This window comes from Notechis scutatus, chromosome 4 (assembly GCF_049901735.1).
Source record: "Notechis scutatus isolate UNSWTSFEM ecotype Mainland chromosome 4, rNotScu1.2, whole genome shotgun sequence".
Lineage (NCBI taxonomy): Eukaryota > Metazoa > Chordata > Lepidosauria > Squamata > Elapidae > Notechis > Notechis scutatus.
Window position 1 is genome coordinate 169013178 of NC_142012.1, and position 22517 is coordinate 169035694.

Here is a 22517-nt window from a genome sequence, read left to right on the forward strand (position 1 = left end):
ACCGGGCCGCGGACCGGTACCGGGCCGTGGAGCACTCTCTACCGGGCCGCAAAGAATTTTTTTAAAAAAATGGCGGCTTTCTTCACCTTCGGTGAATGCTGCTGGGATCGGGATCAAGGACACAAATGAAAGAAGGGGAGGGAGGAAGCAACCGAAGCCTGTCCTTCTCTCTGGGTCAGCTCTCTCAGTCGCTCTCTCGCTCCTCCACCAGCCCAGGAAGAAACTGCTTCAAGAGGCGCGGGGGGCTTTTCCTGTTGCCAGCGCCTCCGAAGCGCCCGTTTCACCCCCACCCCACCCGCCCGCCCGCCGCGCTGGGTTCAACCCAGTGCTCCGTTCTGCCTGCCTGCCTGCCTTCGTTAATGGTTGAATCGGAACAGCTTCGGCTGAGTAAAAGAGGCGAATAGTTATTATTCTCAGCCGAAGCTGCTCCCAAACAACCAGAAACTAAGGCAGGCAGGCAGGCAGGCAGGCAGAACGGGACACTGTGGATTGAAGCGCGTGGGCGGGCGGGGGGGGGGTGGGGGTGAAACGGCACTTCGGAATAGCTGCGGCGACAGGAAAAGCCCCGCTTCTTTGAAGCAGTTTCTTCCTGGGCTGGTGGAGGAGCGAGAGAGCAACCTCCTTCTCTTCTCTCTTCCCCCGGGTCCTTGCAAAATTTTTCTGCTTGAAACCGGTCCCTGGTACAAAAAAGGTTGGGGACCACTGGTTTACACTGCAGGGATGTTAATTTTGTTCGTCAAAGTGGCCATTTAAGCGGAAAGGTGGGCTTATACCGGGGCAGGAGGAGTTTGGTTCACTAGTTGAAATTTCATTTACTGGTTCCGAGTTTCAGGTGAGAGTCGTAACAAATGACTGAGAAAATGAAGCGAGGTTGCCCTTCACAGCTTTTTTAACGCCATACGGTTTTCTGTTTTTTAAATCATTTTTTTTATTGTATGCAAAAGATTAAAAGACAAAATCAGAAAGGAGAAACGAACAGAGAGAAAACAAAGCTAGACAGGAACATTTTAAAAAGGGAATTAAAAGGAACAAAAGACAAAAGCGTCCCCTACATCCTGCCCCTCCAGTCGCATGCCGACCAATTTATGGCGAGAATAATGATGAAGGGAGTAAGGTTGCCCCCCAGATCCCTTCAGGGTGACTAGGACGCGTGTCGTTGAGCGACCTCCTCGGCCTGCCTGGAGCTGCCGCCGTAGAGTCTCTTTTGGAAGCAGAAGGCAGGCAGGAGTCAACATTACAAGGGCACTGAAAAAAGGGACTTACGACCGTGGCTGCACCCCCCGCCCCCTTTTGGTCACATGGTCCAAATCCAGAGGCTCGGCCACTTACTCATACTTACGACAGTCCAGGGATAATGTGATCCCCTTTGCGACCATTTGAGCAGCAAAGTCCATGGCGGAAGCCAGATTCACTTTAAGGACCGCAGTGATCTGCTTAATAACCAGGTCATAGAGCGGGGCCAAGCTCTCTTGGCGATTGCCTCCCTTAGCGGCGGAGAGGCTGGGCTCCATGAGGGCCGTGACTCAGGCTCTGCTGCTGGCTGTGCTGCACCCTGGGCAGCCGGGGGGGGGGGGCTTCTCCCTGGCGCCGCTTTCCCCACCTCCTCCTGCGCTTCCCTCCCCCCAGGGAGGAGATCCTGCAGAAGACCCTGTGGGAGAGAGTCTCCACCCACGTGATCGAGAACATCTACCTTCCAGCCGCCCAGTCCCTGAACGCCGGCACCTTCAACACCACCGTGGACATCCGGCTGAAGCAGTGGACGGACAAGCAGCTGCCCAACAAGGCCGTAGAGGTGAGTGGCGGCCAGCCTCTCCTCCTCCTCCCTCCCCCCCGGCTCCCCAGTGAGACCCCTAAGCCGAGGAGCGAGTCCGCTTGCCCTTCTGGGCCCGTTGGGTCACTTGGGGAAAGAGGAGCCTCCGGGCCCTTTTGGAGTGGAAGACGTCCTTCGCACTAAGGCCAAGGGGTGGCAAGGCAGGAAAAGGCAGGCCTGAGGGGGTTCTGGGAGCGGAAGGCGGCAAGTCTGAGCGACCGAGAGAGAATCCCCTCCTCCTGCCCCTTCCCCTTCCCAGGAGGGAAGAGAGCCCCCTCCCCTCTCCCTCTCCTGCCCCTGTGGCCCTCAGGGGCAGGGCAGGGGTGCCTCGCCTGCCGTCGCTTATCGTGCCCTTGGCAGGTGGCCTGGGAGACCCTGCAGGAGGAGTTTTCCCGCTTCATGACGGAGCAGAAGGGCAAGGAGCACGACGACATCTTCGACAAGCTGAAGCAGGCGGTGAAGGAGGAGAGCATCAAGCGGCACAAGTGGAACGAGCGGGCAGAGGACAGCCTGGTAAGGCCTCCCCCTCCCTTGGGACGGGGCGGGAGGGTGAAAGGGGGCCCCTCCTGACGCCCGTGCTCTCCCTGGGCAGAGGGTGATCCAGCACAACGCCCTGGAGGACCGCTCCATCTCGGACAAGCAGCAGTGGGACGCCGCCATCCAGTTCATGGAGGAGACCCTGCAGAGCCGCCTGAAGGACAGTGAGTGGCCCCCCTCCCTTTCTTCCTTTCTTCCTTCTCATTCCCTCCCTCCCTCCCTTTCTTCCTTCTCATTCCCTCCCTCCCTCCCTTTCTTCCTTCTCATTCCCCCCCTCCCTCCCTCCCTCCCTCCCTCCCTTTCTTCCTTCTCATTCCCTCCCTCCCTCCCTCCCTCCCTTCCTTCTCATTCCCTCCCTCCCTCCCTCCCTTTCTTCCTTCTCATTCCCCTCCCTCCCTCCCTCCCTCCCTTCCTTCTCATTCCCTCCCTCCCTTTCTTCCTTCTCATTCCCCCCTCCCTCCCTTTCTTCCTTCTCATTCCCTCCCTCCCTTTCTTCCTTCTCATTCCCTCCCTCCCTCCCTCCCTCCCTTCCTTCTCATTCCCTCCCTCCCTTTCTTCCTTCTCATTCCCCCTCCCTCCCTCCCTCCCTTCCTTCTCATTCCCTCCCTCCCTCCCTCCCTTTCTTCCTTCTCATTCCCTCCCTCCCTCCCTCCCTCCCTTCCTTCTCATTCCCTCCCTCCCTTTCTTCCTTCTCATTCCCCCCTCCCTCCCTTCTCTTCCTTCTCATTCCCTCCCTCCCTTTCTTCCTTCTCATTCCCTCCCTCCCTCCCTCCCTCCCTTCCTTCTCATTCCCTCCCTCCCTTTCTTCCTTCTCATTCCCCCCTCCCTCCCTCCCTCCCTTCCTTCTCATTCCCTCCCTCCCTTTCTTCCTTCTCATTCCCCCTCCCTCCCTCCCTCCCTTCCTTCTCATTCCCTCCCTCCCTTTCTTCCTTCTCATTCCCCCTCCCTCCCTCCCTCCCTTCCTTCTCATTCCCTCCCTCCCTCCCTCCTTTCTTCCTTCTCATTCCCTCCCTCCCTCCCTCCCTCCCTTCCTTCTCATTCCCTCCCTCCCTTTCTTCCTTCTCATTCCCCCCTCCCTCCCTCCCTCCCTTCCTTCTCATTCCCTCCCTCCCTCCCTCCCTTTCTTCCTTCTCATTCCCTCCCTCCCTCCCTCCCTCCCTTCCTTCTCATTCCCTCCCTCCCTTTCTTCCTTCTCATTCCCCCCTCCCTCCCTCCCTTCCTTCTCATTCCCTCCCTCCCTCCCTCCCTTTCTTCCTTCTCATTCCCTCCCTCCCTCCCTCCCTCCCTCCCTCCCTTTCTTCCTTCTCATTCCCTCCCTCCCTCCCTTTCTTCCTTCTCATTCCCTCCCTCCCTCCCTCCCTTTCTTCCTTCTCATTCCCTCCCTCCCCTCCCTTTCTTCCTTCTCATTCCCTCCCTCCCTCCCTCCCTTTCTTCCTTCTCATTCCCTCCCTCCCTCCCTTTCTTCCTTCTCATTCCCCCCTCCCTCCCTCCCTTTCTTCCTTCTCATTCCCTCCCTCCCTCCCTTTCTTCCTTCTCATTCCCTCCCTCCCTCCCTCCCTTTCTTCCTTCTCATTCCCTCCCTCCCTCCCTCCCTTTCTTCCTTCTCATTCCCTCCCTCCCTCCCTTTCTTCCTTCTCATTCCCCCCCTCCCTCCCTCCCTTTCTTCCTTCTCATTCCCCCCTCCCTCCCTCCCTCCCTCCCTCCCTTTCTTCCTTCTCATTCCCTCCCTCCCTCCCTTTCTTCCTTCTCATTCCCTCCCTCCCTCCCTCCCTTTCTTCCTTCTCATTCCCTCCCTCCCTCCCTCCCTTTCTTCCTTCTCATTCCCTCCCTCCCTCCCTCCCTTCCTTCTCATTCCCTCCCTCCCTCCCTCCCTTTCTTCCTTCTCATTCCCTCCCTCCCTCCCTCCCTCCCTTCCTTCTCATTCCCCCCCTCCCTCCCTTTCTTCCTTCTCATTCCCTCCCTCCCTTTCTTCCTTCTCATTCCCTCCCTCCCTCCCTCCCTCCCTTCCTTCTCATTCCCTCCCTCCCTTTCTTCCTTCTCATTCCCCCCTCCCTCCCTCCCTCCCTTCCTTCTCATTCCCTCCCTCCCTTTCTTCCTTCTCATTCCCTCCCTCCCTCCCTTCCTTCTCATTCCCTCCCTCCCTCCCTTCCTTCTCATTCCCTCCCTCCCTCCCTCCCTTTCTTCCTTCTCATTCCCTCCCTCCCTCCCTCCCTCCCTTCCTTCTCATTCCCTCCCTCCCTTTCTTCCTTCTCATTCCCCCTCCCTCCCTCCCTCCCTTCCTTCTCATTCCCTCCCTCCCTTTCTTCCTTCTCATTCCCTCCCTCCCTCCCTCCCTCCCTTCCTTCTCATTCCCTCCCTCCCTTTCTTCCTTCTCATTCCCCCCTCCCTCCCTCCCTTCCTTCTCATTCCCTCCCTCCCTCCCTCCCTTTCTTCCTTCTCATTCCCTCCCTCCCTCCCTCCCTCCCTTCCTTCTCATTCCCTCCCTCCCTCCCTCCCTTTCTTCCTTCTCATTCCCTCCCTCCCTCCCTCCCTTTCTTCCTTCTCATTCCCTCCCTCCCTCCCTCCCTTTCTTCCTTCTCATTCCCTCCCTCCCTCCCTTTCTTCCTTCTCATTCCCCCTCCCTCCCTCCCTTTCTTCCTTCTCATTCCCTCCCTCCCTCCCTTTCTTCCTTCTCATTCCCCCCTCCCTCCCTCCCTCCCTTCCTTCTCATTCCCTCCCTCCCTCCCTCCCTTTCTTCCTTCTCATTCCCTCCCTCCCTCCCTCCCTTTCTTCCTTCTCATTCCCTCCCTCCCTCCCTCCCTTTCTTCCTTCTCATTCCCTCCCTCCCTCCCTCCCTTCCTTCTCATTCCCTCCCTCCCTCCCTCCCTTTCTTCCTTCTCATTCCCTCCCTCCCTCCCTTTCTTCCTTCTCATTTCCCTCCCTCCCTCCCTCCCTTTCTTCCTTCTCATTCCCTCCCTCCCTCCCTTTCTTCCTTCTCATTCCCCCCTCCCTCCCTCCTTCCCTTCCTTCTCATTCCCTCCCTCCCTCCCTCCCTTTCTTCCTTCTCATTCCCTCCCTCCCTCCCTCCCTTTCTTCCTTCTCATTCCCTCCCTCCCTCCCTTTCTTCCTTCTCATTCCCTCCCTCCCTCCCTTTCTTCCTTCTCATTCCCCCCTCCCTCCCTCCCTTTCTTCCTTCTCATTCCCCCCTCCCTCCCTCCCTCCCTCCCTCCCTTTCTTCCTTCTCATTCCCTCCCTCCCTCCCTTTCTTCCTTCTCATTCCCTCCCTCCCTCCCTCCCTTTCTTCCTTCTCATTCCCTCCCTCCCTCCCTTTCTTCCTTCTCATTCCCTCCCTCCCTCCCTCCCTTTCTTCCTTCTCATTCCCTCCCTCCCTCCCTTTCTTCCTTCTCATTCCCTCCCTCCCTCCCTCCCTGGGGCCTCCGGCCTCCCTGGGCCACCTCATGGCTGCTGCTCGGAAGGCCCAGCCGGAGCGGCTTCCTGAGCAAAAGAGGGGAGCGGTTCCTGGGTCAGAGGCTCGGGAGGGGGGAGCCCCCTCTGGGACGGGGCTGTGCGCCCCTGCTCTCTCCGGCAAGGCTCCTCCCTGGGGACTGAGGAGGGCCGCGTGTCTCGCTTCTCCCCAGCGGAATCCGTCATTGAGGACATGGTGGGCCCGGACTGGAGGAAGAGGTGGCTGTACTGGGTGAAGCGCTCCAAAGAGCAGGTACAGGCGCTCGGCTCTTCCTCCTGGGGGTCTCCCCCAGCCGTGGCCGGCTGCAGAGCCTTGGGGAGTCCGGCTGTGGGAGTCCGGCGTCTCGGAGGGCGGCCTTCCCTCCGGCTCCTGGCCCTTCGGGAACCTGCTTCCCAGCCGCGTCTCCTCGCCATTCCTTGCGTCCCACTCCAGGTGGGGCCTGGGCGCCTTTGGGGTCTCCCCCTGCCTCCCTCGGTGCGGCACAGGGCACGTTCCTCCTCCAGCGGGGGGCTGCCCCAGGGCTATGGAGGCTCCCTGGAGGCCTCTGGGCTCCTGCCGCCTCCTCTGACCCCCGGGAAAGCCCGGGGTCTGGAGGGGCCCGTCTGGAGCGGCCAAAAGCTCTTCTGTCTCCTGCCTGCCAGACGATCCGCAGCGAGACCAAAAGCGAGCTGGAGAAGATGATGAAGTGCAACGAAGAGCATCCGGCTTACCTGGCCAACGATGAGGTCACCACCGTCCGGAAGAACCTCGAGGCCCGCGGGGTGGCCGTGGACCCCTGCTTGGTGAGGCCCCTCGCTCTGCCACTGTTCGGGGAGGGGCCCTGAGAGAGCGGGAAGGGGGCGGACACGGCTGGGCAGGGAAACCTTGGCTGTGGCCCTTTGGATACAGAAGCAGCCGTGATCAGGAACAGAGGTGGAGGTCCTGGTCCATCACTGGAAATGCTTCAGAAGAGACTGGGCAGCCATGAGCAGGGGGTTGGACTACAAGACCTCCCAGGTCCCTTCCAACTCTGGTGACCCAGACTGGCTTCCCTTGGATCCTGCCAGCCAAGGGGAAACGGGGGGCTCCCATGGCCTTAGGAGGAGGGTCTCTGGGCTCCTCTCCTGGCCCCTGGAAGCCCCCCCGGGGTCTTCCTCCCCCTCAGAGGAATGTCTCCGTGGGGCTCAGGGCCATCCGCCCCCTCCAGGACCCTCCCAGCCCCGAAGGCCCCCTGCTCCCCCAGGAGGGCTCCGGGGACAAAGGCTTCAGTCCCAGGAGGGCCCTGGAGGCCAGGCAGGAGGAGGAGGAAAGGCAAATGGCCGTAGCTGCGCCCCCTCCTTTTGCTCCGGGCGAAGGCCGGGTCCCCAGGGAGAAGAGGAAGCGGTCCTGCACCCAGGACGGAGGGGCGGGCAGCCTGCGGTTTGCCTTCTGCTCAGGGCTGGGGCCTCGGGAGGGGGAGGGGCCTTCCGCAGCCCAGGACTGACCCCCCCGCCTGCCCCCAGATCAAGGACACCTGGCACCAGGTCTACAGGCAGCACTTCCTGAAAGCCGCCCTGGGCCACTGCAACCTCTGCCGGAGGGGCTTCTACTACTACCAGAGGCACTTTGTGGACTCGGAGGTAAGCGGGGTGGGGGGGCTCTCCCCCTGCCCAGCCAGCAGGATGTGCTGGGGGTGGCGCTCTCGTGTAGTCCCACTAGGTGGCAGCCTTGCACTGAACCTCTGGCCCAGCTGTTCTTGTCTCTTGCCAAGCGCTGGGCTGCCCAGGCCCCCTCCTTTCCTGCCTCCCTCCCGACCCTCAATCCTCAGGGACCTTCGAAGGCCAGCGTTGTGCTCCACTCAGCGTCCAGGACCCCCAACCGCCTGGGGACTCTGGGGAGCCCCAGGAAAGGAGAAGCCTCGGGGGCCCTTGAGCTGAGCAGCCCTTCCTGCTCCCCGAGTTGGGGGCTTCCTTTGCAGGCGTCCCACGACCCCACTAGGCCACGTCATCCGTGCTGGTGTCCTAATGACCTGGGCGACCTAGTTTGGGTCACGGGACGCCTGCAAGAAACCCCCAACTCGGGGAGCAGGGAGGGCCCCTGGGCAAGCCTCCTCCTCCTCCTCCTGCCAGGTAGGGTGAGCAGAGGAAGGCTCAAGGCCCAGGGGGTCCCCAAACTAGGCCATGCTGCGGGAGAATTCTGGGGGTCCAGAAGCCTTCAAGCGGCCAAGTTTGGTGTCCCAACGGGGTGGCCTGGAAAAGCCACGTGGCCCCTCTCTAGTGGCGGCTCGAAGGATTCTGGGCTGGCCTGGGTCCCTTAGGGGCGTTTTGTTGCTGTTTTCTTTGGGATGTGTGGCTCTTTTTCTAATCCCGTGGGGGGCCCTGTTGCCATTTATATGCAGACCGATGAACGCCACCACACACACACACACACACACACACACACACACACACACCCTGTGGAAAGAGAAGCTCCCTTTGTGTAGGGGAGCCGGAAGGCGGCTTTAGTTCAGCAGGTTGCAGGGGAATTTTAATAGTTTTCTCGCATTTTAACGTAGTTGTAATTCGGTGGTGGAATCCGTGCGGCAGAGCCATCTCCCCGGCGGCTGCGTCTACTGCTCTCCTGGACTCAGCCCCCCACTCGCCTGCTGGGCTGGGCTGGGTTTGCAGCCCCCTCCTCACACCCCCACACACACTGCCATGAGCAGGTTCCGGGCCTGACCGCTGTGGTTCTCCCTCTGGTATTCCAGCTGGAGTGCAACGACGTGGTTCTCTTCTGGCGCATCCAGCGCATGCTGGCCATCACCGCCAACACCCTGAGGCAGCAGCTGGCCAACACCGAAGGTAGGAGCCCCTCCCTTCTTCTCTCTGGACTTCTGGCGGGGGGGGGGGGGACAGGGAGGGAGGGATGTGGGAGGCCCAGCGGCCCGCTGCTTCAGCCTTGCTCGATCTCGGAGGCCCCTCCAGGAGCTGGGAAGCCTCCCCTCCCCACCGGCTGCTTGGCCTCGGCGGCTCCATTCCTGCCAGGTGCTGAGCCCCGAAGGCCGAAGGGCACCTTCTCTGCATCCGGGGGCTCCAACCTTGGGACTTCAACACCCAGAATTCCTCAGCCAGCTGCCTGGGGAACTCTGGGCGTTGAAGTCCCCAAGTGGCCAAGGTTGGAGTCCCCGAGTGCTGTAGGACTCCAACCCCTGGGTCCCTCCGGAGGTGCCCTCTGGCCCCCTGGGTCCCTCTCTGCTGAGCCCCTTTGACGTCCTGCGGACGGGTCTTCTTGTCCCCAAGGTGGCTCTTTGTCCCTTGGAGAGGTTTCGCTTCTCATCCGGATGTCAGAGCTCAGGAAGCTTCCTGGATGAGAAGCGAAACATCTTCAAGGGAACCCAAGGAAGTCCAGTCGCCTCCTGCAGGAGGGGAAAGAAAGAAAAGCACCTTTGGGGCCTGGAGGACAAACCCCGGCTGCCTTTCAGGGTGGGGGGATACCGGACCGTGCCCCCCTCCCCCCGCAGGAGCCGCTTTGCTAACCCCGCCCCCCCGCAGTCAGGCGCCTGGAGAAGAACGTCAAGGAAGTGCTGGAGGACTTTGCGGAGGACGGTGGGAAGAAGGTGACGCTCCTGACGGGGAAGCGAGTGCAGCTGGCCGAGGACCTCAGTGAGTAGCCCCGGCTCCAGTCCTGGGCCCTTCCTGCGGGGGTGGGGCTTGGCCCAGGAAGCCCCTCCCGCCTCGCCTGAGCCAGCCTCCCCTGGGAGCCTTCCTGGTCCCGGGGCTCCTCCAGCCGGGGAGGAGGGCGGGGGGGTGTCCTTGGGGCTCTCTGGGCCTGGCGGTTTTCCTGCAGGCCTTTCCCGGCCCAACCAGGGGAAAGCCTCCACGCTGGGAGGGAGGAGGAGGGGGCGTCTGTGGGGTCCTTGGGGCTCTCTCCCTTACGGACGTTTCATTGCCCAACTATGGAACCTCGTCAGTGCTCGAAGGCCGAGGGGTTGGCTAGGAGGAGGAGGAGGATCGCGGGGTCCCTTGGGGCTCTTTGGGCGGTGTTCCCACAGGCGCTTCGTTACCCGACTGGAGAACCTCATCAGGGCTGGAAGGGAGGGGGCCCTGCTCTCTGCCCATGGGGGGCTTGCCCTCTCGGGGGTGTCCTTGAGTTCCTCCTCGTCAGCACCCTAACCCAGGACACGGGGTGCTCTCCACTCGGCTCCCCTTCCGACCAGCCCTTCCCAGGGTTCCCTCCTGCAGGCAGCGGGGAAAGGGGGAAGTCCATGGCTGCGGGGGGTCTCCTTCGCCAGCTGCTGTGTTTGCCCCCTCCCCAAAAGAAAGGCGGGTGCCTTCTGGGTGGGGAGGGCGGCCAGGTTCCTGCCAGGCCAGGCAAAGGGCGGGGGGAGAACCTCCGTGGGGGTTGTGCTGGCTGGAGGAGCGTTTCCTGGCCCAGCCAGAGCCTCCCCAGCCGGGGGTCTTGGCTCTGCAGAGGCTGCCCTGGAAGGGGGGAGGTGCTGCCACCCCCAGCCTGCCCAGGCCCCCTCCAGGCGCAGCTTCCTCTCTGCCACAGGAGGGTCTCGGCCAGACCGAATCCTCCCGGTGCCTGAAAGCCCCGGGGAGGCCTTGGAGCCTTTCTGGCTCTCGGGGTCTTCGGCTGAGCAGAAACCACGCACAGGGAGGCCTCACTTAACAACGGTTCCTTTAGTGACTGTTCAAAGTTACGACAGTGAGAAAAAAGTGACTTAGGGCCATTTTCCACACTTACAACCATTGCAGCCTCTCCCTGGTCCCGCGATTGACATTCGGACATTGCACAACTGACTCGTACTTACGACGGCTGCCGTGTCCCTGGGTCACATGGCCCACTTTTGGGGCCTCCTGACAAGCCGAGTCGAGGGGAGAAATCCCTTCCCAGCCGGGGGGCTGTTGTGACCCCCCCAGGGATCCACTCAACACGCCTGGCAGGAAAAGCCGCCCAAAGGGACAAAACGCACCAAACTCCTGTCCCTCTGAGCAACCGGCCTCCTGGGCTCAAGTGGGGCCGTAGGTCGAGGACTGTAAGGCAGTCGGTCTTTGTGGCGGGAGGAGCCCTGGGAAGCGGGCAGCCGTGGCCCCCTCTGGCCTTGAGACGGGGGGGGGGTCAGCGCAGAGCATCAGCCTGTTGAAAGCGGCCATGGAGCCCCCTCTGGTCATGGCATGTGGGGGTCTTCCTACCTGCCCTCACTGATCCTCCCAAATCTGCTCATGGTCCCTGGGAGGGAATTGGGGGAGGGGGGGTCAAGGGCTTTCCGTGGCACCCTGATCAGCCCCCTCAGCTGCTTCATAAAAGTAGCAATCAAAGATCATCTAGTTGGTCTCCAAAGTGTCACCTGGCTCTTCCTCTGGGGACTACAGGGCTGCTCCTCCTCCCTTGGGGATCCCCCCAGAAAGCATCCTGGCAGCTCCAGGTACTTCTACACACACACACACACACCCCTCCCTCCCTGGGCGAGAGCGGAGATCTCCTTTCGCCAGGAATCCCCCCCCCCCACAGCTTCCTACTTGTTGAAACCGACCTCTAAGCGCAGGGACTAGCAGAGGCCTGGAGGGGAGAGGAAAGGGGCTGGTTGCAGCCCCCACCCCACCCCCAGGAGCCCCTCAACCCCTTGCCTGGGAGCCTTGGGGAAGTGCCGGCAAGTGCCCCTCCTGGGGCTGGAGCTGCGGGGGAGGTTGGTTGGGTTCAGCTCTCCGCTTCCCCTCCCCTGGCATCCCTGGGGCGGTGGGCAGGGACTCGGGGGCACCTTCTGGGCTCCCCCTCCGCCCTGGCAGGGGGACCCCTCCTCTCTCTGACCCAGACCCTCCTCCCGGGAAAGCCCCAGTTTCCCCTCCGTTCTGGCAGCTGGCCCTGGGATTCCTTCGGCCGCTGGGGGGGGTGTGGTCGGGTCTTAAAGGTTGCCAGGCTGGGAGAGGGAGGGAGCTGCTCCGTCTCCTCCAAGCTTGGCCCGGACCCCCATTGGTGGGAGCCTGTCCTGGCCCGGAGCGAGCAGGGTGTGCAAGGCCCGTGGGGAGGGGCCCCCACTCCGTGTCCGCCCCAGAGGCTGCCCGGGGTGCTTCCCGTGGCTCCAGCTGGGCCGGACTGGGGGGCCTTTGGAGGCTCTGGGTGCCCCCTCGCCCTGGCTCTCCCTGGGCTGCTGCCCCTCCCGCTCCAAGGGCTTCTCCCCCCGGGGGTGGAGGCTGGAGGAGGAAGACCACAAGGCCTCTCGGGGAATCCCAGGCGGGGGGCAGAGCCTGGACCAGCCCCTCTTTCTCCCGCCCGTCAGGGGGACGTCGAACAGGGACAGGGCCGGCCTTTGTGGCCCAGCCGAGAAAGGCCCCCTCCCCCGTTTCCGTCTTGACCGCTTTCTCTGCTGGCAGCACAAAGGCCTCCGACGGGCGTCCCTCCCGCCTTGCCCTGACCCTCCGCCTGCCCCCTCCACCCCCATCTGGTTTCCAGCCTGGGAGGGAGGGGCGGGGGAGGCGCTGCCCATCAATCTCCCTGCTGGTGATGGATGGGGTCCTGCCTCCACCCCCCTTTGGCCTTTTCCTCTGGGCCGAGCCCAAGGGGGGCCTTCCTGTCACGCAGCCATTCAGATCGCTCCACTCCAGGGGTCCTCCCTGTGGCGCAGCAGCCAAGGCAGGGTCCCAGGGAGGGGGGTCTCGGCTGGTGGTCCTGGGGGGATTGGCGGTTGAGGGCCTGCAGCCTCCCTGGGTGCCTTTAACAGGGGTTTCGTGGGTGCCCCCGTCTTCCTGGAGGGCATTTCAGCTGCACCCCCTGCCCACTTCGCTTGGGGAAAGGGCCGAGGACACTCAAAGGCCTGGAGACTATGTGAAGAACGGTTGCAGGGCCTGGAGAGTTTGGCTGGCCTAGGGAAGGGAAGGACCAGGAGAGCATCTCCCGGTATTCGAGGGCTGCCCCAGAGAGGAGGAGGAGGGGGCTCCAAAGCGCCTGAAGGCAGGAGGAGAAACAACAGGGTCGTCCAGGGGAGAAGAAACTTCCTAACTGGGAGGACGATTATCCGGCTTCGTCTTCAGGGGATGTGGGAGCTGCATCCCTGGAGGTTTTTAAGAAGAGACCGGACAGCCACTGGAGTCAAGTAGTGTAGGGTCTAGAAGACCTCCAGGGTCCCTCCCAGCTGTATTCTGACGGATTGGTCCTGAGGGCCAAGATGCCCACGGCTGCATTTTGCGAGGCCCGGCTGGTGCCCCCGGCTGATCCCGAAGGCCCCTTCCCACCGTGAGCGGAGCAGCCCCCCTCGGCCCCGTGGGGCAGGGTCTCCCTGTGTGTTCAGACCCTCATTACAGCTCAATTAGCCTGTGGCTGAGCCCGGATCAGCGGATTAATGCCCAGGAGGCGAGTGGCCCACGGATGCCGTTTCATGTGGGGGACAAAGCGGGGCTGCAGGGATGAAAGGCCCTCTGAAGCCGCTGAATGGCAGCCTTGGGAGGGAGGATTATGGGGATATCCGTGACCCGGGGAGGGCCTGGGACGGCTCATCTCTTGAGCAAACACCCAGTCAATGGCGGGAGCCGGGCATTCGGCTGCTGCGGGGGCCTGCGCCTTGTGGCTGGGACGGGGGCTTGGTGCCTCGGGGGTGGGGGGCCTTGTGTTGGGAGAACCAGGGTGTTCCTCTCCCGCCCTCCCCGGGGGGCATTGCCTGGCGTCCTTCCTCGACCTCTGGAGGAGCAAGAGGGGGGCAGAGAGTTGCCTTGGGACAAGGTGGGCAGCCGATACTTATAACAGGCAGGCCCGAACGACTGGCAAAGCAGGGGTAGGGCTCCAGGTTGGCACAGAATCCAGATCGGCAGATCTCCAGGTGCCCCTGAGGAAAGAATAAGGCCGGGGCTGCACCTGGCCAGCTGGGCACCTCGCTGCCTCCCAGGTCCAGAATCTGCCCTGGCTCTCCCGGTTCCTGGCCCTGCCAGGGAGACAGGGCTGGGTGGCTGCTTGTCTCGGCAGCCCTTCTGCCCAGGGCACCAATCTTGGCCTCTGGCAGGTCGTCCTTCTGTGTTTTGACGGGCGAGGAGCGCCGCCTGGATTCCCACACTGGATTCCCGCATTGCTCCTCCTTTTCCTGGGGGTCCCCCGTGGTCAGAGTTCAAGGCCTTTGGCACATCCCGCCTGCTGGAGAAGCACTGGGGGGGGCACCTTTCGGAGAGGGCCCGGCTTCCCTGCTGGGGGGAGGCAGGATTTGGCTCACACCCCCATCCTCAATTTTCACGCGTTTGAATTGTACTTCTGGGAGTTTCCGGAAACGAAGATAACTGATAACATGCTATGGAAGACAATTGTGCAAACTCCTTTTTTTCCCTAAGTGATGAATTTAAATGAAAACTCTACTAAATGAAATTCGAGGTGTCCCAAGTTTAAGCTCTTGCCGGCTTTCTGTCCAGCCCCCCCCCCTCCCCCCCCCAGATCAGCAGCCTCCAACTGGCTGGGGAATTCTGGGAGTTGAAGTCCACAAGCCTTAGAGGAGCCAGGTTTGGAGAGCCCCCAGGAAGTGGGTGGGAGGAAGCAGGTCAGGGAGCTCGGCTACGGTGGGGCCTGCAGTCGGTCCTCCAATGACCGCGGAGGAATCGGAGACCCTGCCCGGACTCCCTTAAGGCAGGGACTGGATTTCTTTCCCCAGAAAAAGTCCGGGAGATCCAGGAGAAGCTGGAAGTCTTCATCGAAGCCCTTCATCAGGAGGAGAAGTGACGGCTTCCCCAGGTGAGGCTGCTGAGCTGCTTGGATGAAAGGACTCAGGTTGGCCTGGCCACACGTTGCCTCTCCCGCTCTCCAGCCGGGACCTCCTGGGCTGCAGCGGGGGGGTCTGAAATGGATCCTCCTGATTAAGAAGGACCAGGGGGGACGGGATGGCGCTCGTCCGGTGCTTGAGGGGCTGCCCCAAGGAAGAGGGGGGTCCACCTGTTCCCCAAGGCACCGGAAGGCCAGAATGATGGGTGGAAGCCGCCGAGAGCGAAGGAGGAATTTCCTGCCTGGGGGCTCCAACCCTGGAGGCTTTTAAGGAGAGATTGGACGGCCGTTTGTCTGGGACGGTAGAGAGTCTCCTACCTGAGCAGGGGGTTGGACTAGAAGACCTCCAGGGTCCCTCCCAACTTTGCTCTTTATTGTCTTAAAGGTGCTTTTGCCCAAAGGCAACCGGACCGTTTTTCCCCTTGGGAGGAGGAGGAGGAGGAGGAAGACCTTTTGCTTCTTCCCCTGCGGGGAGGGGAGGAATGCCAGATGCCAGGACCACCGAGGAGGCTTCTTGGGTGAGAAGCGGAGCCTCGTCCTCCTCCAGGAGAAGCCGCAGTCCGGCTGCCTTTGGGAGAAAGCGCCTTTGAGGGAGCCGAGGCCGGGATGGCTGCAGTTCGGTTTATTCTCCTGGCACCCCCAGGGTTGGGCCTGCCAATCGGGGTCCCAGCGGCCTCTGAGGCCGGCACCCTTTCTTTGAAGCCCCTTCAGTCCCTGCCTGGGAACTCCTGGGGTGGCTTGGACCCAGAACTCGGGGGAGCAGAGGAGGGGCTGAGTCTGGCCAGAAGCGGAAGGGAGAGGGCAGCTGCCCGCCTGGATGGCCGCTTTGTCTTTCCTTCCCCGGGTCAGTGGGACGCCTCTTGTTTTCCCGTGGGAAGGAAGGAAGGAAGGAAGGAAGGAAGGAAGGAAGGAAAAGCTCCCGGGAGGGCGGAACAGCTGCTCTGCGGTTTGTGGTGGTGAGCGTCCCTCTGCTGAACCGTTTTGGACTCTGCCGGAATGTTCCAGAAGGAGGTGCTGCTCTTAGGAGGAGGTGGCCGCTTCATCGATGCTCTTCGGAAGGAGAAGCAAAGCGAGGAACCGGGACTTTCTGTGGCGTCCTTGAAGTGGCCGCTTGTGGGTGGGGTCCAGATGGTGCAATTCTGTTTTTACTTGGAAGAAGGCGGGATAAGCAGGAGGGAGGGGCTTCCGTCCTCCCCCTTCATCCCCAACTGCGTGTAAACCAAGGAGCTTAAAATAATAAAATGTTGGCCTCTGTTACGTCTGTCTGTAGCCCCTCCGGAGGGAGGCTGGGCCTGTGGGCACAGTGGGCTGAGGTCTTCCACACACCCACCCACCCGGGGAACAGTCCTGTAACTCTGGCAGAGCGATTCCAGGCGGGCCGGAGGGCACCTGAGGACGGCAGAGGCAGCCCCAGCGATGGTCCCCACGGGTTGGCAGAGGGGGCTCCTCCTGCAAACTGCGTGCGCTCGCCGCTTGTTTGGATGCCGCTGTCAGGTGGAGCCGCAGAGCTTCCCATCTTTCTGGAAACCGGATCATGGGTTGAAAGGGCCACCTGGCCAGGGGGCTAGCAGAGGAACACGGGGGGGGGGCTCAGCCATCCAGGGTGATGCGTGACCCTGGGAGAACCACTCGGGAGTTTCTCCTCCTCCCTGGGGGCTGCCTGAGCCCCCAAATTAAAGGCTTCCGGCCTCTGCAAATGGCCCCGCTTGGCCCAGGGCAAAAGTGGCCTGTGCCATTGGTGGAAGGAGGAGGAATTGACCCCTGAGGGGTCCTGAACTTCTTGCCTTCAGAAGGGGTGGGAGCTTGACCACTGGAGGCTTCCAAGAAGAGACTGGACTGCCCTCGGTCAGAAATAGTGCAGGGTCTCCTGCTTGGGTGGGGGGTTGGGCTAGATGACCTCCCAGGTCCCTTCCAACTCTGTCAATCTGTGAAACTTCAAAGACCCCACGGAAACAGCAGCGGCCTTTTCCACCCTCCCGAGTGAGCAACTCGCTTTTGCCCTCCCTCTGTTCCCATAGAGGTCATCTAGTCTGCCGTGTAATCCCCCCTGTGCCCAAAGCAGGAGGCCTTATCCGTGCACCCTGGTCTGGTGGTTGTCCAGTCTGACTTTTGGAAGGCCCACAACTCCAGGAGGCCCTGATTGAGATTTCTCTGCGTTTCCCAGCTTCCTCTTCTCCTGCTTGCCTGCCTGGCCAAGGGAGGCCCCTCCTGAGGGTGGATCCTTTCAGCTCTGAAGCCAGGCCCAGGCCCGGCCCGGCTGCTCCTCCAGGGCCTGCCTGGCATGTCCCGGGCTGCAGCATCTCTTCGGCCTGCTGCTGAGACCCCGGAAGGCTCCCTAGGCCAGGGGTCTCCAACTGGGGCCCCTTGAAGACTTCAACTCCCAGGATTCCTCCGCCAGCAAAGCTGAGGAAAGGAATTCTGGGAGTTGGTCTTAAAGTGGCCCCAGGCAGCCGCTGACCGTCTCCATTGTCCCGGAAGGCAGGTGGCCTTCCTGATGCCAGAGCTTCCAAGAGAGCAAAGAGGAGGAGGAGGAATCTGTTAAAAGACCCAGAGGGAGAAGGAGAGGCGGCCTTGCATCGTCGCTGTAAGGAGCAGCAGCATGTCGGCTTCTCCCTCCCTCTCGTGGCCTCCTTGGTTACAAACCTCCCCTGCTGATCCGTGTCTTCAGGCCACGTCCCTCTGAAAGCGATCCTGGAATGCAGGGGCCACGAAGGGAAGAAGAAGAAGAAGGAAAAGGCAGGTGTTGAGCACACACACACACACCACCACCACCACCCCATCCTTCCTGTCCCAAGGAGGCGGGGGGGGGTCCCTCTCCGCACCCAGAGGGGGCTCAGCCAGCAGGAGAGGCTGGGCGGGGCCCTTCCAGCCAACACCTGTGGGGAGAGGGAGCCCTGCCCCCCCCACACTAGGGCGGGGGGGGGTGGGAGCAGCGGCTGGGTTTCCTCCTCTGGTTTAAGGAAGAGGCCCAGCTTGTCCCAGCCTCTCCCTGCATCCCCTCCTCCCGGAGTCCTGCATCTCCTCCCGCTTTGGGTTGGTTTGTAAACTTTACCCCGCCCCCCATCGTACCCCAGGGGGACTCTGGGAGGCTTCCAGCATTGACAAGGCGACTTAATACAGGCAGAGTCCTCAACTTACAGCCACAATTGAGCCCAACATTTCTGTTGCTAAGTGAGAAACGGAAGTGAGTTTTCCCCCGTCTTCCGCCTTTTCTTGCCACGTTTCTTGAATGGATCACTGCAGCTGTTAAATCAGCCACGCGGTCGTTAAGTGAATTGGCTTGGCTTGCCGGAAGGTCGCCAAAGGGGGATCGCGTGACCCGGGGACGCTGCGGCCGTCATAACCGTGAGACAGTTGCTGACTGTCTGAATTTCCATCCCTTGACCCTGGGGAGTCTGCAAGGGTCACGATGTGGGAAACGGCCAAAGGTCTCAATTCAGCACCCTTGTAACTTCAAACGGCCGCTAAGCGAACTGTTGTACGTCGAGGACTGCCCATATACAAAACCTATAGATGATATATAAATAAAATACTATGAAGCCCCAAGTGCTCAGCCCCAACTAGAAGATGCGGAAGGAAGGAGGAGGATGAGAACGGGGGGGGGGCATTAATAACTAGCTGAATAAGGGACCCCACCTCCTCCCCCTCCTCCCTCCCTCAACCTCCCCCCCCCCCAATGTGAAGCCCTAACCCTGCAAGTTTCCCCTCTCCCTGGAGGAGCCAGAGCGGCCTTGCTGAGCCTCCCAGGCCCCCCACCTCCCCCGGGGCTGCTTGCCATGGGGAGGACCCAGCTCTCCCTTCCCCCCAAAGAGGGGGCTTTTTCTGGGGCCTTGGACTTCACAGCCCGGAAGGTGCTTTCATTACAACGGGCAATTGGAAGGGATCCTCCCCTCCCCACCGTCCAGTCAGAACTGAAGAAGCTTCTTGGATGGGAAGGGAAACGCCTGCAAGGAAAGACCAAGGAAGCCTCATTGAAAAAAGCACTTTGGGGACCGAGGATCACAGACCCTCTTCCGTCACTGAGAACGATGGTGAGCCGACACGATCCCTGGGTTGTATCAAGAGAGGCATCGGAGGAAGATCACGCGAAGGGTGAGCACCGCTGTATAAAGCCTCCGTAAGGCCACACCTGGAATCCTTGCCTCCCGTTTTGGTCACCACCGTACAGAAAAGACGTTTGGAAAAAGTGCAGAGAAGAGCGACTCAGGCCTGGAGACTAAAACATGCGAAGAAGGCTTGTGGGTACTGGATATGCCTGGCTTAATTCAAAGCAGGCCTAGAGGTGGCGTGACAGCAGCATTCCAGGATCTGAGGGGCTGCCCCAAGGAAGAGGAGGGGGTCAGCCTCTTCTCCAAAGCGCCGCCCCCCGAGGGCAGGACAAGAAACAACGGATGGAAACTCACCCAGGAGAGAAGCAACCTGGAACTAAAGAGAGGAAATTCCTAACAGGGAGGACAACCAGGGCAACAGCTTCCCTGCAGAGGTTGTGGCTGCTCCATCACGGGAGGCTCTGAAGAAGAGACGAGCCAGTCCCTTGTCTGGAATGGTAGAGGGCTGGACTAGAAGACCTCCAAGGTCCCTTCCAACTCTATTATTCCATGTTCTGTGACTGAGAATCTCCATAGACGCTCTTATATCACTGATAATGAAGAGCCAGGATGATGCCAGGGCTTGACTCTTCTGATGCTGGTGCACAAGGAAAGAAAATTGAAATTAGTAAGCAGGTCGGAGGAGTTACTCGCTGCTCTCTCATGGGGGGAGGAAGAAATGTTATTCTACAAATCCAAGCTTAAAAAACGTCTTCTGCCTTCGGTCTTTCTGTACAGTGCTAACCCCCCCTCCCCCTTCTTTAATTAGCAGGGATGGATTCCTTGGGTAAAACACGGAGGGGGGGATTTTATGGCAGTCCCTAAGTGCAAAGAAAATGGATTTTTATTTTAATTACTCAAGCCAGCTACATTCTACATAAAAGAGAATTAAAATTATCCTCATTATTCTACACTTTATTTTAATACAGAACCTGCAGTGTCTCACTGGTCTGTTGATTGATCCATGCCCAATTTTTTTGCCAATAGGATATTTAGGCAGAAATTTAATTGGAGAGAGGGAGAAGGGAGAGGAAAACCGGGGGGGCGGGGGGCTTTTCTTGGACCGAGCCTTAAAAGGCACCACTCCGATATTTCAGGGTGAAGATTTGAAAAAGGGGTCTTGATCCTTCCCTGGATTTAGGCCCACCAGAGAGGCCCCCCAAGGCCCCCAAATGGAAGGAATCCAAAGGTAAAAAGAAGGGCTCACTAAATAAATAAAAACACAGAGAGGTTGTGCTTGTGGTCGTCTTCCATTGATCAGACCGGGGTCCCTTCTTCTCTGCCACTGGGGGGGCATGACTTTTAGGGTTGGCCAGGGAGGGGGACACTGGCAAAGGGCCATTTTTCTTCCAGGCTCCCTGACTGAGGCCCCGGCCCCTTGCCTGCCCAGCACTGGGGAGGCCCATGGATGGACGTGGGTGGGGGCCTCTGCAGCCCCACGTTGCCCAGCCAAGGGCCACCAGGTCCAGTGGTTGAACAGGCCACTGTCTTCTAAGGGGGTTTGACCCCCCCCCCACACACACACACAAGGCCTTGGGGGTTCCCCTTAGAGCCAAACTCGGGGAGCTCCTCCCCTGCCTCCCCCAGCCCCAATTCCTCTCCCTCCTGCCAGCATCAGCGACCAGGAAGCCAGGAAGACGTTTTGCATTTGCAAAGGCTCAGTTCCATCCCTGCTGCACTGGAGGGGGGGGTCTCACCCCCCCAGCACACACACACCCTCCTTTTTATGCCTATTATGTGGCAACAAAGGGCCGGCAGGGCAGGCAGGCGGAGGCCAGTCCAATCTTGCCTTGTAACAGGCGACCCCCAGAGCGACATTCCCCCCCCCCGCCCCGCCCTCTCCCTGAATGGGCTCTGAGGTAGGTAAATTAATTCAGGCGGGGGGGGGGCAGCCCTTTGTGCCGGGGTTCCTGCCCTGTTTGTTGGCCGCCTTGTCAGGGGCTGAGTGGCATCTCCGGCCTTTTGTTTCTCATGAGTTTTGCATGAGGGGAGTTAATGCCCACCTTGTCTGCGCCCACCGGAGCAGAAAGAGCCCGAGGTGTCAACACACACACACACACCGGCCCTCCCCCCCTTGCAAGGAAAGGCCAGGGGAGGGGAGGGGAGAGTGCAGGGCAGCCCCCAGCGCCAGCTCAGGTGGGACAAGCGCTCCTCGCTCTCTCGGTTGCACGCCTGCCCTGCAGCAGAGCCTCGTGCAAGGGGGCGAGCGGGGCAGGTGAGGCCTCCAGGCCCCTGGAAGGAAGGAGTCTCTGTGCCCCACACACTGCACGCCCACCACCACCAAGGGAGCCCCAGGCCGGCAGCAGTGGAGGGAGCCCCGGTCCGAGGGCAGGTGGGACTTTCGGACTGCGCTGGGTGAAGGGCAGCCCGGTGGCAGCAGGGAGACCAGGCTGAAGGCCCCCAAGATGTGCCAGGCCCTGGGGACTCGGGGCTCCCAGCTGGGGAATTGTCTCCATGGATTACAGACGGGGCTCCCCTTGAAGGCAGCCTGGAAGCTGCCACCAGTGCTGAAGGGCTTAGGGGGAGCCCCCACCCCCAGCCGCAAGGCTCCTCTCCCCATGTCCTGCCTCCCCCTCCTTGCTAAATCAGCCGGTCAGGCTCTGCTTCTGCCCTGGGGGGGCATCCAGCCATGCAGAGGGAGGCCTGGTGGGCAGGAGGAGACGCCCGCTGCCTCTTTCCTCACGCCAAGCCTCCCCCCTTCAGATGTTTACTTTTGACACCTGCACTTTTTAGGATAGGAGAGGTTGCCAAGTTGCTTTTATTGGGGGCTCTTCTGTCTGCTCCCTCTGGAGAAGAAATGGAGAAAAACCCATGGAAGAAAGGATGGGGCAAGGCCGTCCCGCCCATCCTCTTTTGGGTCACAGGAAATCGTCCAGTAACAACCACTTACTGACCATTCAAAGGTACGACCTACCTCAAAAGGGGGACTTACAACCCAGACCCAAAGTTCCAATCCTCGGACCCTCGTCCCGCAATCCAGGGACTTCGGCTCTTTTGCAGCCCTTTGCGATGTCCGGCGGACCCTTTGCTGAAAACAGGCACTTACTTCTGATTTCTGGCAAAGCCAAGCCATAGCGAATGGGTTTGCTTAACAACCACGACATTTATTGAAGGACTGCAGAGTTCACAAAACTGCCTTATGTTTGGGTAAATGTACGGCAGTGACCAGCTGGGCTGCAAATCTCCGGGTGGTCACTGGGTGGCAACAAAGGGCTCAGTGCTTGGTCTCTCTCTCTCTCTCTCTCTCTCTCTCCCCCTCTAGTGGCTGGGTAGCTCTCTCTCTCTCTCTTGCCTTTGGGGTGCTGAGCTGCTGCGCAAGGGGAAGAGGGTGCAAGGGGGCCAGGGAAGAACTAGGCAAATGCCAGCTGCTTCCTCCCTCCTCCTCCTCCTCCTCCTCCGGCAGAGGCTTGGACGAGCAGATGGACAGTGCTCAGTTCAGGCTATGCCAGGAGGGCAAGCGAAGGGATCCTTCCTCCTGCCTGAGGCTCGCTCAGCTTCCTCGGGCCAAATATTGGACTAACAGCTTGAGCTCAAGGGCCCCAACAAGCCCCACGGCCGCCTTTTGTCCCCCTGAAGTGCGGCTTCACGAGGGGCTCTGAGTTTTATGGCTCTGAGTATAAACAGCCCCAATGGCTGTGGGAGTCCCTGTTTGCTCTCCCTCGAGCCCTCGGCCTGCTGCCCCGAAGCCAAGAGCACCTCAGGACACAGGAGCCCCTGGAGCAGTGGGGTGCTGGCATCTCTCCCTCCTGGGCAGGGAGTCCCCCCCACTAAGCGGAGCCCTTCCTGGTCGGCTCATCCAGGCTGATGGGCCGGCCAGCCTTTACCCTCCCTTGCAACTTCATTCCACCGGTTAATTGTCTTCGCTGTCAGGACGTTTCTTCTCTCCTTGGTGAGTTTCCACCCGTTGCTGCTTCTCCTGCCTTTGGGTGCTTTGGGGAAGAGCTTGGCTCCCTCTTCTGTGGGGCAG

General features: G+C 60.7%; 1 protein-coding gene across 1 annotated transcript in view; it reads left to right on the plus strand.

Annotated features, from left to right (window-relative positions):
* The window catches only part of OPA1 (OPA1 mitochondrial dynamin like GTPase), a 55177-nt gene extending 39460 nt beyond the window's left edge, over positions 1 to 15717 (plus strand). Inside the window, exons 22-31 of the mRNA XM_087965641.1 lie at positions 1627 to 1792; positions 2171 to 2323; positions 2403 to 2511; positions 5965 to 6044; positions 6434 to 6574; positions 7274 to 7390; positions 8497 to 8590; positions 9281 to 9391; positions 14356 to 14435; positions 15345 to 15717. Of these exons, the coding sequence (XP_087821767.1) occupies positions 1627 to 1792; positions 2171 to 2323; positions 2403 to 2511; positions 5965 to 6044; positions 6434 to 6574; positions 7274 to 7390; positions 8497 to 8590; positions 9281 to 9391; positions 14356 to 14423 (1039 nt within the window). The 3' untranslated portion in view covers positions 14424 to 14435; positions 15345 to 15717. The remainder of the gene's footprint in view (positions 1 to 1626; positions 1793 to 2170; positions 2324 to 2402; positions 2512 to 5964; positions 6045 to 6433; positions 6575 to 7273; positions 7391 to 8496; positions 8591 to 9280; positions 9392 to 14355; positions 14436 to 15344) is intronic.
* Positions 15718 to 22517: the final 6800 nt, after the last annotated feature.